The 12,880-nt window shown below is 68.3% G+C and overlaps 1 protein-coding gene across 1 annotated transcript; it reads left to right on the plus strand.

Annotated features, from left to right (window-relative positions):
• Nucleotides 1-8,147: 8,147 nt before the first annotated feature.
• On the plus strand, nt 8,148-12,632 carry SHISA8 (shisa family member 8; the record flags this gene model as incomplete). Its single annotated transcript, XM_084254630.1, has 4 exons — nt 8,148-8,644; nt 11,053-11,186; nt 11,703-11,855; nt 12,247-12,632. 4 exons carry the CDS (start codon nt 8,148-8,150, stop codon nt 12,630-12,632), a joined length of 1,170 nt encoding a protein of 389 aa, XP_084110756.1.
• Between the last annotated feature and the right edge of the window lie 248 nt (nt 12,633-12,880).

Raw genomic sequence — 12,880 nt, forward strand, 5'->3', positions numbered from 1 at the left:
GGCCAAGGGCAGAGCCCGGAGGCTGATTCGGCTCTGCCCTCTGCGCTCACTTGCCCCCTTCTGGAAGCCGAGCTGCTCCCCACCTCAGCCTGCAGAACCACAGATACCACAGACCACAGAGGTCAGCTGGCACGGCTCCGGAGGCTTCTCCGCGGCTGGCTGCCAACTGTGCCCTCTTGGGCAGCCCTCGGAGGCTGGGGCTGAACCCCTGTGCTGCTGAGGGCTGGGCGCGAGCAGGGTGGGGAAGCCACTCTCAAAGCAGAATAAGCTCAGGAAACAGATCAGGTGGGAGGCAGCTTGACTGGTGGCTGGTGGTGTGCTTCTGTAACACTTGCTCTCCGGCCGCCCGCCCCTCACCTCCTGCCCGCAGCAGCCGAGTCACCACTGGGTGGGTTCGCTTTGGGAGTAGGTCACCATGACTTCCCGGAAGAGCCTGGACTGTGTTGATTCTCAGGTGACTGCACCCCAGGGGCCAACCCTGAGCGTGGCACCGATACTAAGAGGCCATTTTCACCCTGGTGGCCACTTCCAGAGCCTCGGCTGGCTGGGGGAGGAAGTCCACAGCTGCTGGGGCTGGGCTGCAGCCCCCCTGCAGGCCATTGCCAGTGACCACATGGAGTCCCAGCTGCTTGCAAGGCACACACGGCTGTCCACAGGGTCGGGCCCAGGACCTGCAGGGCATCCCTGTGCAGAGGCCTGCAGCCTGGACGCAGCTGGATCGGATGATCCTGGAGCTCCCCTTTCTGGGCCCTGAGTGCTGGGGTTCCTCAGCTACTCTGTGCCAGCACCCGGGGTCACCCCCCGCCCCAGTGAGACTGCTTTTCTGACCACGGTGCCTCTCGCACCCAGCGTGACCTGGGAGCGAGCCCACCTCTTCCACTGTGGATCCCACTGTGCACCAGCTGCCTCTCCTCACAGCCTGCGCAGGACTGAAACTCCGAACCCAGGCTCTGCCCGGGAGAGCATCCTTGGAACTTGGAAGGCGCACTGGGCTGGGAGTCAGAAGACGTGGTTCCGGGTGCCATTTTGTTCCCCTGCGGGACTCCGCTGTGATCTATTCCACACCTCAGACGCCTTCTGCCTCCCTCCCCCTGACCTGCGGGTCAGAGCTGCTCGCCACTCCCAGCTCAGAGGAGAGCCTCTCCAGCCTCCCTGCTCAGAAGCAGCTGCAGCCCCCAGGACCCTGACACTCACTCTAAGTCTCCCCAGCCACTCCCTCCCTGACCCCGCCCCTCCCTGTCCCACCCACAGCACCAAGGGGCTCCGGTGAGGTCAGCTGGCGGCAGTAGACGCCTGTCCTGAAAGGCCTGGATCCTCTATTCCCTTTCATTTTAGTTTGGGGGAGTCTGAGCTGTGACCAGCCACCCCTTCTTTCCTGCCATAGCCAGGAGCTGGGCCCTGGTGATGAAATGAGCGGGTGAAACTCCTCTGGGGCCCAGACATGCAAACCTCTGGGGCCACTGTGTCCCTGCGGAGTCCCTGGCTGCTGTGCAGCTTCCCCCGTCTGGTTCCTTTGCTGAAGCGAGCAGTGCTGGACGCAGAGTTCTCGTGGACAGTGGCCCTCGGAGGGGAGCTTGAAGGAAACGTAGAGAATCCTCGCCCCTCCTCCATTTCACAGATGAGGAAACTGAGGCCCAGAGAAGGCCTCAGTTGGCATCGCCGTCACCCAGCAAAAAACAGAAGGGAAGTTCCTGGGGGAGGAGCCAAGAACAGAAGGCAGAGGAGAGCTGGGCGAGCAGGGGTCAGTCTCCCCCAGCCTCCCAGAAGGGCCCAGGCAGTAAGAGGCCAGCCCACTGTCCTGGGCCTTGCTGTCCACAGAGCCTCATCAGATCTTCCTAAGAGTGCCCGAGGAGGGACGTGGAGGTCATGTTTGTTTTAAAAAAGTTTTATTCAGTAAATCAAGGAGCCTCATCTTGACACTTTGACGGCGCAGGACAGCCACCCAGGATGGGGCCTGTGGCGAAACCTCCCCTCAACCCGCCACGCCAGCGAGGGTGGGTCTTTCTCCAGCATTTTAATCACTCTAGACACGGACTCGTAGCCTGACCAGCATCTCTGGTGTGTTTTCCCATCTTTGAACACCTCACCAGCAAAGTTTTCCACATTTGGCTGTTTGTGGGTTTTACTACTATGACTGACAGCACCCAGAGTGTGGCCACCGAAGGCCTTGACCTGGTGGCCTAGGGGGGACGTCTCAGCGCTCTCACCTGAGTTTGATAGGGCGCAGCCGACCTCGCCTGTCTCCCCGCTGCTCCCCTCTGCAGTGGATTTCAGCGGCTTCACCTGTTCTGCTCCCCATTCTGTCTCTGGAGAATCCTCTCCCCCCCGCCTCCCGCACCTCTGGACTGCACCCCAGCTCTTGTATGCATAAATAATAAAAATAAATCTTTAAAATAAATAAATAAAAGTGCCCTGTTGGCTGAACCGCTTGCCTGGAAATCCGAGCCTGTTCTGTCCACGAGCGGGGAGAGCATGTCCCATTTTGCAGGTAGGAAAAGAGAGGCCCGACCCGATGAAGGGACCAGGCCCACAAAAAGCTATTCGTGGTGGAGCTGGGCCAGACCCAGGCGCGCACCCTGTCCCCTCTGTCCGGCGGGAGGTCACGGGCTGACTGCAGGCTCGATTCCGGACTCTGCTTGCTGCCAAGATGTCGCTCCCCACTTGGGTCTTTGTGCACTAAAAAGGCTCCACACTAGATTCTGAGCAGCGGCTTGTTGGGGTGGGGTCTGAAGGCAACCGTCCCCTCCCCCAAGCCTGTGTTTCTGGCCAGTTTTCCCTGAAGGAGGGTCTGGTTTCCCTGTCCCCTGGGCCTGACAGGTGGGGGCGGGCGGGCTGAAGTCTCAGTTCCTCCTAGGCCTTCCTGCAGGCGCCTTTCACTTCCTGCTGGGCAGCCCAGCTCCTTCTTAGAGTGGGGGCTGGGGAGGCCCAGCTGGTGAGGCCCAGGGTGGGAGGAAGGACCTGACCCCTTCTCTCCCATCCCTCGGCGAGGATGGCGCCTCCGGGCCCTTGCCTGCGGAAACTGGCGCATCCCCCTGGCCCCGTCTCCCGCCTTGAACACGGAGCCTGAGAGCCAGTCCTGGCACAAGGTGATGGCGCCAGCGGGGTCTCAGGCAGGCGTGCCTCCACCGCCTTTCCCGGGACAGCCACTTCCCGTCCAGAGTCCCCCTCAGAAAATCCCACGGGCAGTGAGTTTCCCAGCGCTGGCTGCTCCCACCCCCCACTCAGCCCCACGGGTCTCACCCTGCCAGGGGCTGCCCAAGGGAGTGCTTTGGGGAGGAGCAGAGGCTGCTTTCCTGCTGAAGTGGAGCGAGACCTGCTTCCCGGCCGAGGGAGCCGATGCGAGCAGATGCGCAGAGAAGGTGGGCACCGGGGCCTCTGAGTGCCCGAACAGACTGTGTTGCCACTGGTCCCCGGCACTCAGGGGCCCCCACCGTGGGCGTCTCCCCCTTCTCTGGCTCCCTCCGAGGGGCCGCCAGACCCCCTCGGGGCTCCTCTGGGACTGGGTGGAGGCTCACTTCCAAGTGCTTCCTGTGGGTGCTTCAGGCCAAATTCTTCCTCCGTGGCAGCGGAAATCTGCCCCTCTGCAGCCCGTGCCTGCTCCCCAGCTGCCCGGTCCTGGCCTGGGTGGGCAGTGGGGGGAGGCACTACGGCCGGGGTCACGAGGAGGGCCGAGGTAAGCCAGGAGGACACAGACGCCCATGCTCCCGGCTTAGTGTTTCCTGGGGGCTCTGATGGAGCGGCCGCTGGGAGAGGGGGCCCCAGGGGTGCTGGGGCCCCGCATCTCCTCACCGCCCTGGGCCGTAGAGAGGAGAGCGGCTGGACACCAGCCCCGGGCGCCCTGCCTAGATCCAGGACCGAGCCTGCCACTCCAGAACGGGCGACAGTGCAGCTGGTGTCGGGGCGGGGCCTGGCCGAGGGGTCCCCAGGAACGCCGCCTGGCGGGGAGGCGGGGAGGGGAGGGGCCGGGAGGGCAGCTGCGTGGGTTCAAGGCCGGCAGGCGGGGAAAGAGGAGAGCCCCGGGGAGAGGGGTTCTCCCTGGCGCCGAACTGGACCTCCACGCTAAGTCACGTGGGTCCGGGTCCCTTCACCAGCATGTGGGGGCCCGGATGCCAGCCGTGAACCCCACTTTGGGCCGGGTATGGACTCCTGGGCTCGGAACTGAGCTCGGGGTTGTCCCAGGAACTCGCAGGGAGACGTGGGACACGCCCCTTGGCCTCGCTCTCTGTTCCTCCGCTTGGGCTTTGAGATCTGGGGGTCTTTGGAGGGCCCCGAAGGGGGAGACTAGCACGGGCGAGCCAGAGGGGTGGCTTAGTTGTGCCGTCTGGAGCAGGACTCCCTGAGCCAGGGAGAGGGTGCGTGGGGGAACTGGGACAGGAGGCTGAGCCCCAGTGCCCCCCCAACTCGCCGCTCCCTGGCGACCTCAGGAGCCCGGGCACCCCCTCCCTCCCACAGGCAGCTGGAGCCTGAGTCACTGGAGGCCTCGGGGAGACAGAGGAGCCGCAGGCCCTCCCCTCCAGATCCCCTCCGGGTACTGGCGGGCATCTGAGCTAGCAGGGAGTCCAGAGGGCTCTAGAATCTGCTTCTGGGGTAACCCCCTGCCGGGGAGGACAAGGAACTTGGGGAGGCCTTGGCGCGTTCACAGCTGGCAGCTCCCCGAGCTCTGGAGCTGGCTGCGGCGGGAGCTGTGTACCTGGGTGCCGGAGTTGCTCGCGGCCATCTCGCAGGTGAGAAGAGCCAGGCCTCTGCGGTTGGCTGGCCCCGCGAGAGCAGGACGCCCACCCACTGACGCTTCCTCTGAAGCAGTGTGCCAGCACGTGTGAGAGCGCCCAGCGAGCGTGAGGGGCTGCAAAGGCCTCCCACGAGGGAACAGTCCGGGAGGCCGAGGGGCAGGCATTGGGGTACCCTCGGGGTGTATGCGCTTCCCTGGCGGGGGGCTGGCCTCCTCCAACTGCGCTGGCCAGAGGCAGTGTGGAGTGCAGGGGTGGCTCACAGGGGCAGGTTGCAGGCCGGACCCTGGCGCTTCCTGGCCGTGTGCCCGTTACAGCAGCAGACACTTCCTCTCTGGGTCTTGGGTTTCTTTCTAGGAAATGCCCAATCCCTGGCTCGGGGCTAGGGAGACCGGTCACCCCTCACAGCAAATGGGGACCCTGAGGGCCAGCACGGGCTTCCCTAATGTCCGCCACCTCCGAGGACCCTGAGCGTTGGCACACCCGGGGCTGGCCACCAGGCAAGGACTCAACAGTGCGGGAAGAACATGCGAGCGCAGCACAGCCGCACTGACACGCGTGTGTGCACACATGCCCGGAGCGGGGCAGGCCCGCACACTCTGCCCCACACCTGCACACTCGCTCACACGCGTGAGTGCACTCACACACCCGCACGCTCGGGCTGCCAGCGCTGGGAGCGGGGGGCGGGGCGGGTGCCCTTCAGACGCAGAGACTCGACTCCTTTGCCCGCCCCGTGGGGCTCGCTGCAGATGCCAGGGGTTATTTTAAGCCTGGATCAATGGACGATTTTTGGTGACACAGGCTGGAGGGGGCGGTGTGCAGAGGAGACAGGGGCCGCTGCCCTGGTGCCTGGCTGTGGAAGGAGACCCCAGGGCTCGGGGCGGGCAGCCTGGGCAAGGGGTCACGCCTCAGCTGGGCTGCTCTGTCTCGTCCCCTTGCCCAGCACCTGACTGGGTGTCCGGGGGGTAGTGTGGGTTCAGTGGATGGTCAGATCCCAGGGCTCAGCCAGCCCGTGTGCTCTGTCTTTGCATGTGCCCTCGCCTGTGCCCCCTCCCCACCGCCATCTGGAGGGGGCACTGACCTGGCATGCACCTGGCCGTGTGCTCGGAGGAGCTGGGGGGTGGACGTCAGTCTCAGAGGGGGGACGGAACTCAGCTCTCTCGCTGGGCTGGGCTGGGCTGGGGGTTACGGAGATGGAGCTGGAAGTGAACAGTGCCAGGAGGGGGGACAGGAGAGGGGCCCAGTTTGGAGGGTCTTGACTCGAGGGGTCAGGGGAGAGCGTGGGTGGGGAGACTTGCTCTGGACCCAGTGGAGTGACCCCAGGAGGGAGGAGCAGGCCCCACTCCGGGGGGGGGGGGCAGAGACAAGCATCTGTAAACCTTGTGCCCGGCAGGGGGTGGGGAGGGGGACAGAAGGGACCCCTGGCAGGGCCACCGGCTCCCCTTCTAGGATGTCCCCTGGGGAAGCAGAGAGCGGCGCCAGGAGCAGGAGCGCAGCCACACGGCTCTAAGCAGAACAACCAGCTGAATGTTTGACGGCACGAAGTCAATAAAAACCAGTTTCAAAACAGTGTCTCCCCCCCAACCCGGGTCCCGGCTGCCGGGATTCAGGCCATTTCCTTTCCTTCCTCTGATCATCCACGACTATTTTCCCTGGAAAATTATAATGAAGTATTTGATGGGGGGAGGCGCTTCCGGCTGGTCAGGCAGTGTGTTTGCGGCTGGGCGGGCGTGGGGGGTGGGGAGTTGGGGGGCCGGGGCAGAGGCTGTCTTTAGCCAGGACAACCACCTGCAGGAAGAAGCCAGGTTAGGGCCGTCACCCCTCCCCGGTGCAGCTCACTCACCCCTGAAGTGGGCCGGCCAGCCCCCCACCTGCGACACAAGGACTTGATCCTCCTTAAAAACGTGCATCCTCTCCCTCTCCCCCACCCCTCCATTTTCATCTGCTGACACCCGTGTCTGAGTGAAGGGAAGATGCGGGAAGGACCCCAGGAGCCCAAAGTTTTCATCGTGCAGAGACCAGAGGCCAGAGGCACTTCACCCACTCGGCGGGTGTCTGCGGCGGTCTGCGGCGGTGCCGGCGCTGGGGCCAGGCCCCGGGTGTTGGGTGCCCAGGCCCAGCGGGCCTGCTTTCCCCGCGGGACACTCGGGTCTCCAGCGACCCCTGCCTCCCGGAGGGGGCTGAGGGCGAATCTGCTCCCCAGGAAGAGTTTCTGATGTGAAGATGAGAAACTGAGGCAGAGCAAAGCAAGGCGCTGGGACTCGGTCGGTCACATTGTCCAGTTCAACTTCCCTTTGAAATAGGACAGCGCTGCGCTCCAGGCCGAGCCCCGACCCTGCAGGGCCCCGCACCCCGCTTCTGGCTGGGTTTGGAGAAAGCACCAGATGGGCCCTGGGTGGGGAGGGGCCTCCACTTTCCGCGCCCCGACCGGCCCCGGCCTTCCCAGTCCAGGGTTCCATCTGCTCCCCTCACCCCTAGGCGGAGAGACCCCCGGAGGCCGCAGGTCCGCGCATGCCCAGGTCCGCGGGGTCACCCCAGAATCCCACGTCCTGGAGGTCCTGGGACCAGGATTCGCCCCCGGAGGCGCGCGCAGCCACCCGCCCCTGCAGCTGCTCCCCGCGACGGCTCGTCCCATTGCCCAGGCGGGAGAGTCGAGGCGCGGAGGGGGCCGGGCCGCGCGGGTCACCTCTTTGGAGCGGAGCCGCCGCCCGGTCTCCGGGCCGCGCGGTCCCCGGTCCCCGCACCTGCCAAGGCGGCGCGCCCGAGGTCCACCACGAAGCGGTCCCGAGGGCCCCGGGCCGACCCGCTGGGGCTCCCGGTTCCGAGGGCTGTTTGGGGGCGTCCTCGCGAGGGTCCCGTGGGGGCGCCCGGGCGGTGGCGCCCCGCGCGCCCCTCCCTGCCTCGCGGCGGCCGCGCTCCTCCCCCGGCGCTGCCTCCTCCCTCGCTCGCCGCTCGCTCCCGCCCTCCCGCCGCCGAGCCCGCGCGGAGCCGGAGCCGGAGCCGGAGCCGGAGCCGCAGCCAGAGCGCGGGCAGCGCCGAGCGGGCGGCGGGAAGGTGCGGAGTCGGGCGCCCGCCGCCCCCCGAGGCCCGGACCCGCGCGCCCGCCGGGCCGGGGAGAGGCCGGGGTCCCGCGCAGGCGAGGACCCGCCGCCCGGCCCGGGGGCGTCCCCGGCGCGGCCCGGCCGGCTCGGGTCCGAGGGGAGCCCCGCGGAGGACGCGCCCCCGGGAGGGCGGCCCCGGGGCTCGGGGCCGAGCCCGCCAGGGCCCGCGGGCCCCGCCGACGCGACAGCGGAGGAGGCGCCGGGAGGGGCCCGCGCCCGGGCGGCGGGACAGCGCGGCCGCCGAGGAGCCGCCCGGAGGCCGAGCGCGGGGGCCGCGGCCGCGCCATGCGCCGCGCGCCGTAGCCGCAGGCGAGGCCCGATGGCGCGGGCCGGGGCGCGGGGGCTGCGGCTCGCGCTGGGGCTGGCGCTGCTGCTGGCGCGGCCGCCGTCGGGCCAGGCGGGCGCCCCCGAGGCGCAGGAGCCCGCGGCGCCCGGCACGGCGGCCCCCGCGGGCGGCGACCGCTGCCGCGGCTACTACGACGTGATGGGCCAGTGGGACCCGCCCTTCAACTGCAGCTCCGGCGCCTACAGCTTCTGCTGCGGCACGTGCGGCTACCGCTTCTGCTGCCACGACGGGCCGCGGCGCCTCGACCAGAGCCGCTGCTCCAACTACGACACGCCGGCCTGGGTGCAGACCGGCCGCCCGCCCGCGCGCGCGCGCGACCCCGCCGCGCCCCGGGACCCGGCCCGCGAGCGCAGCCACACGGCCGTCTACGCGGTGTGCGGCGTCGCGGCGCTGCTGGTGCTGGCGGGCATCGGGGCGCGCCTGGGCCTGGAGAGGGCGCACAGCCCCCGCGCGCGGCGCGCCGTGACCAGGTGAGCGCGCCCGCCCCCGCCCCGGGCGCCCCTCGGCACCCCCATCCTCGCGTCCCCCTCAAACTCGGGCCTCTCGGCAGCCCCCTCCCCTGGTGTCTCCTCCCACCCCCTCCGCCCCAGGGAGGCGCTGACTCGGCCTGTCGCCCCGCGTCCTTCCCCCTGAGCCGGGCGCCCTCCCCGAGGCTCCAGCCCGCGCCTCCTGCGCAGCGGCCCGGGAGGCTGGTCGCGGGGCAGAGGGCACCGGGCTGCGCCCGTGGGTTGGCACCCCCGCCCCGGGCCTGGCCGGGCCCCATTTTCTTGGGGTGGGGGGGTGGACCGATGAGTGCTGGGGGCCTCGGGCCGCGGGGAAGGGGTTTTTCTGTCTCTGCACTTTCTCCCCGGCTGCTCCCCCTGCTGCCCCCTCCCTCCTCCGCTCTCCCCAAGGCTGTGACTCAGGCCTGACCTTCCCTGGGGTGTCAGAGGCCTGGACATTCACCTTGCTCTACGCTCCCCGCTCCCCGCTGCCGGGCTACGGTCCTGGCCTCCCCTCCCGCCTAGAGTGAATCTCAGGGGCTCGGATCCCGGTGCTGGGGCCGTGCCCGCTGGCGGGGGCTGTGCTCTGTGTGAGCCGGGGCCACCAGACCCAGGTTCCCGTCCTCTGGGATCCTGGGTCCTGACTTCCCCCACACCCTATACTCACACACTCGCATGCCACAGTCACCCCCATGTCCTGGGGCCTGCACCCTCGTTACTCACCCAGGCCCCAGCTCCCCCGGACGTTGGGGAGCCACGGGAGGGTACTTAGAAGTGATGACAGAGAGAAAGCCGTCTGCCCCCATGGGCGTGTGGGTGCTCCCTGCCCCTAGACCTCAGGACAGCCCCCCTCGCCCCAGACCACTCATGCACCCCTGCTAGACCGCTGTGGGTCCGGGCTGGGGCTGGGCTTACTGTGCTGCCTGCAAGATGTGGGTGCGCTCAGCCTGGGTCCTGGGTGCAGCAGAGGCAGGACCTGGGCTCCCCGAGCTTGAAGACGCTCGTGCTGAGGGGACAGGTGTGTCCTTGGCCAGGGCAGGGCAGCAGAAGCTGAGGGCTATGAGCATGGGGGGGCAGGGCACTCTGGTGATGTGTTTATCTAGAGCTGCTTGGGGCGGGGGTGGGGGACAGTGGGCCAGGAGAGCCCCCCCACCCCGCTGTGGGCCTGCCGTGGGCCTGGTCAGTCCCTGTCCCTCTTGGGCTGCGGCTCCCGTGTGCCCCGGCTCCCTTCTCTCTGGGGTGATCTGGGGCCTGACTGGAGCTCATCTGTAGGTGTGTTCTGTTCGCTGCCTTCCCCCCCAGTGTCAGCCTCAGTTCTGCCATGTTGGGTTGGTGGCCAGGGAAGGTTCTCAGTGGCCAGGGAAGGCTCTCAGTGGCCAGGGAAGGCTCTCAGTGGCCAGGGAAGGCTCTCAGTGGGCTCGGCGGGGGAGCTGGAATCTGCCCCCGGTGAGATGTGTGCAAAGGTTAGAGGCATGAAAAGTACTCAGGGGAGAGCTGGCTGGCGGGCGCCTGCCAGAGTTGAGAGTGCTGGGGTGGGCAGCGAGGCAGGCAGGTGTGGAGGTCAGCGAGGACAGGCTGGGGCACCAGGAGGCCTTCAGGCCCTTCCACCCCAGGTACCCCACACCACGGTGCTCCTTCATGAAGCAGTCATTTGAGGTCCCAGCCCCAGAAGGAGGGTCCGACCATGTAGGAGAAAATCATGGGTTCTGGGTGCCGAAGGCAGCTGGGCGGCAGGCTGGGCCTGACTGTCTGCAGGGAAGGCTCAGTCAGACGCTGTCACAGCTGGGTGGGGGCTGGGTGTTCAGTATCCAGAGCAGCAACTGCCCAAGGTCACACGGCCTGTGGAGCTGGGCTGTGGGGGTGGAGGGTCTCCTGGCTCCCACCCTCCCTCATCTGTCTGTCCTCACGTCCGTGTTGGCAGGTGCGTCCCAGCGCAGAGAAGCCCTGACTGCAGGAGGGGAGTTAGTGGGCAGATCAGGGCTTCCTGGAGGAGGGATTCTAGGGAGTTTGGAGAACGTGTAGGAGTTTGACAGAAGGGCACAGAGGAAAGGACATGGTGGGCAGAGAGAGCAGGACCAGCGAGGCCCAGGAGCCCCATCCACGCAGAGCTTGGGCTGGGAGAGGAGGCTCGGGAGCGTGACCTCCAGAGGGAAGGGGGAGCCTTTGGAAGACAAGGTTACCCCTGCTTTGGGAAGGGGCCCGGCCGGAGTCACAGGTCATGCCTGGCGGGAAAACCAGACATATGAGGCCAATCTCAGGAGAGAAGGGAGGCCCAGGGAGGTTGGGGGAGCTGCCCCGGCCCTCGGTGAGGCAGTGGTGGTCAAGGCTGGTCTCCAAGCTGGCTGATGGGGATGCAGAAGGCTGGGAGGGTGGCTTCTCACCACTCACTCCCACAGGACACTGACCGAACTGCTGAAACAGCCAGGCCCCCAGGAACCACTGCCTCCACCTCTGGGCCCACCGCTGGGCAGCTGTGTCCAGGTGCAGATGGGTGACGGGCTCCCCCGGGGGTCCCCCCACAACAGTTCAGGTGAGTAGGCTGAGGCTTTGGTCTAGGGCACAGGGCACCCCTCACTGGATGTAAGCCTGGGAGCATGTAAAGGGGTGTGCTGGGGGTTAAGAGGTCCTGGGCTGGCTACTCCCCAGTGGAAATGATCTGGCTGCTTCTCAGGTAGGTGTGAGTGGGGGCTGGGAAAGCTATCAGCTCCCCTCGTAGAGAGGGCTCAGGCTGGGATTCCACACTCTGTGCCCTGGGATCTGCCTGGCCTTTGTGGGTCTTTTCCTCCAGGCCCAGGCCTCCCCCCTGGGGGCTCTATTCCTCAGATTTGCTGTCCGTGTCCATGGGGACAGTCCTAGGACTCTGCACCTGGCTCAAGCCTAACCTGCTGGCCCATCATCCATTAGGTTAGGCCCACGCAGGGCTACGCCACTGTTGACCTTCTGAGCCAGGCCCAGCTCCCGGCCCTGGCGAGGCAGCAGCTCGGAGCGCAGGTGCAGAGCCGGCCTGGGCCGCCAGCCGCGACTCATCTTACTTCCCACCTCCCAGATAAGAAACGCCCCAACAACGCACCTCTGGGGTCAGCGGCTTCGGGGCCACTCCGCGGCCCCCGGCTGCAGGGCGGAGGCAGCTTGACGCTGCAGCCTGACTACGCCAAGTTCGCCACCCTCAAGGCCGCCGCGCTCACCCTCAAGGCCGCAGGTGAGTGGCTGGGCTTGGAGGCACCCCGGGGGGCCAGACGCCTTGACTGCGAGGCTCGAGGCTCGGGTCCCAGTTCAGATTTCCAAGGTTCCCAGCCCTGCAGGTTAGCCCTGCGGCCAGCCTGCCGCCCCCACCGCGAGCCCCCGGCCCGGCTCCCGGGCTGTGCCCCACCCCCTGGCCGGGCCGCGGGGGCACCGGAGCCCCGCCCCGCCCCGCCCCGCCCACCGCGAGCCCCGCCCCGCCCACCGCGAGCCCCGCCCAAGCCCCGCCCAAGCCCCGCCCCGGCTGACCGCGCCCCGCGCAGGCCCCGCCCACACGAGCCCCGCCCCGGATGACCCCGCCCCCCCCACGAGCCCCGCCCCGGCTGACCGCGCCCCGCCCCGCCCCGCAGACGCCGGCCCCCCCGACTTCTACCCGCGTTTCCCCGCGGCCGAGCCGGCGCCGCTGGCCCTCCCGGCGCGGCCCCCGCAGGACTTGCCGGTGCTGCTGGACGCCTGCCCCTGGGCCCCGCCGGGCTACGCGCCCCCCGCCGGCCCCGCGCCGTCGGGCCACTACAGCGCCTGGACGGCCGGCCGCGCGCCCCGCGCCGCCCCCCGCGGCCCCCCGGCGGCGCCCGCCTCCCCCGCGCCCCGGCGGCCCGGCCGCGAGCCCCGGCGCCAGTTCAGCGCCGAGAAGCTGCCCGACGCCTTCGGCCCCCGGCCCCCCGGCCGCCACGGCAGCGCGGGCCGCGGGCCCCGGCACCTGAGCACGAACAGCAAAACCGAGGTCACCGTGTGAAGACCGGCCGCGGGCGCTCCGGGCCGCGCTTCCCGGGGCCCTCGTCTGCCGGGGCCGCCGTCCCTCCGCGCCGGGCAGCAGCCGGGAGAGGCGGGGCGGCCGGCCGCAGGCCAGCCCTCCCACCTGCCCAAACCGCACCGGGGCCCTGGGGCCTGCAGGGGTCCTGAGTCAGGCCCGCGCCCGGGTTCCCCGTGTAAATAAACCCTCCGCTGTGGCTCCCATCCCTGAGAATAAAGGAGCCCCAGATT

The sequence above is a fragment of the Talpa europaea genome (assembly GCF_964194135.1).
Source record: "Talpa europaea genome assembly, chromosome: 15".
Lineage (NCBI taxonomy): Eukaryota > Metazoa > Chordata > Mammalia > Eulipotyphla > Talpidae > Talpa > Talpa europaea.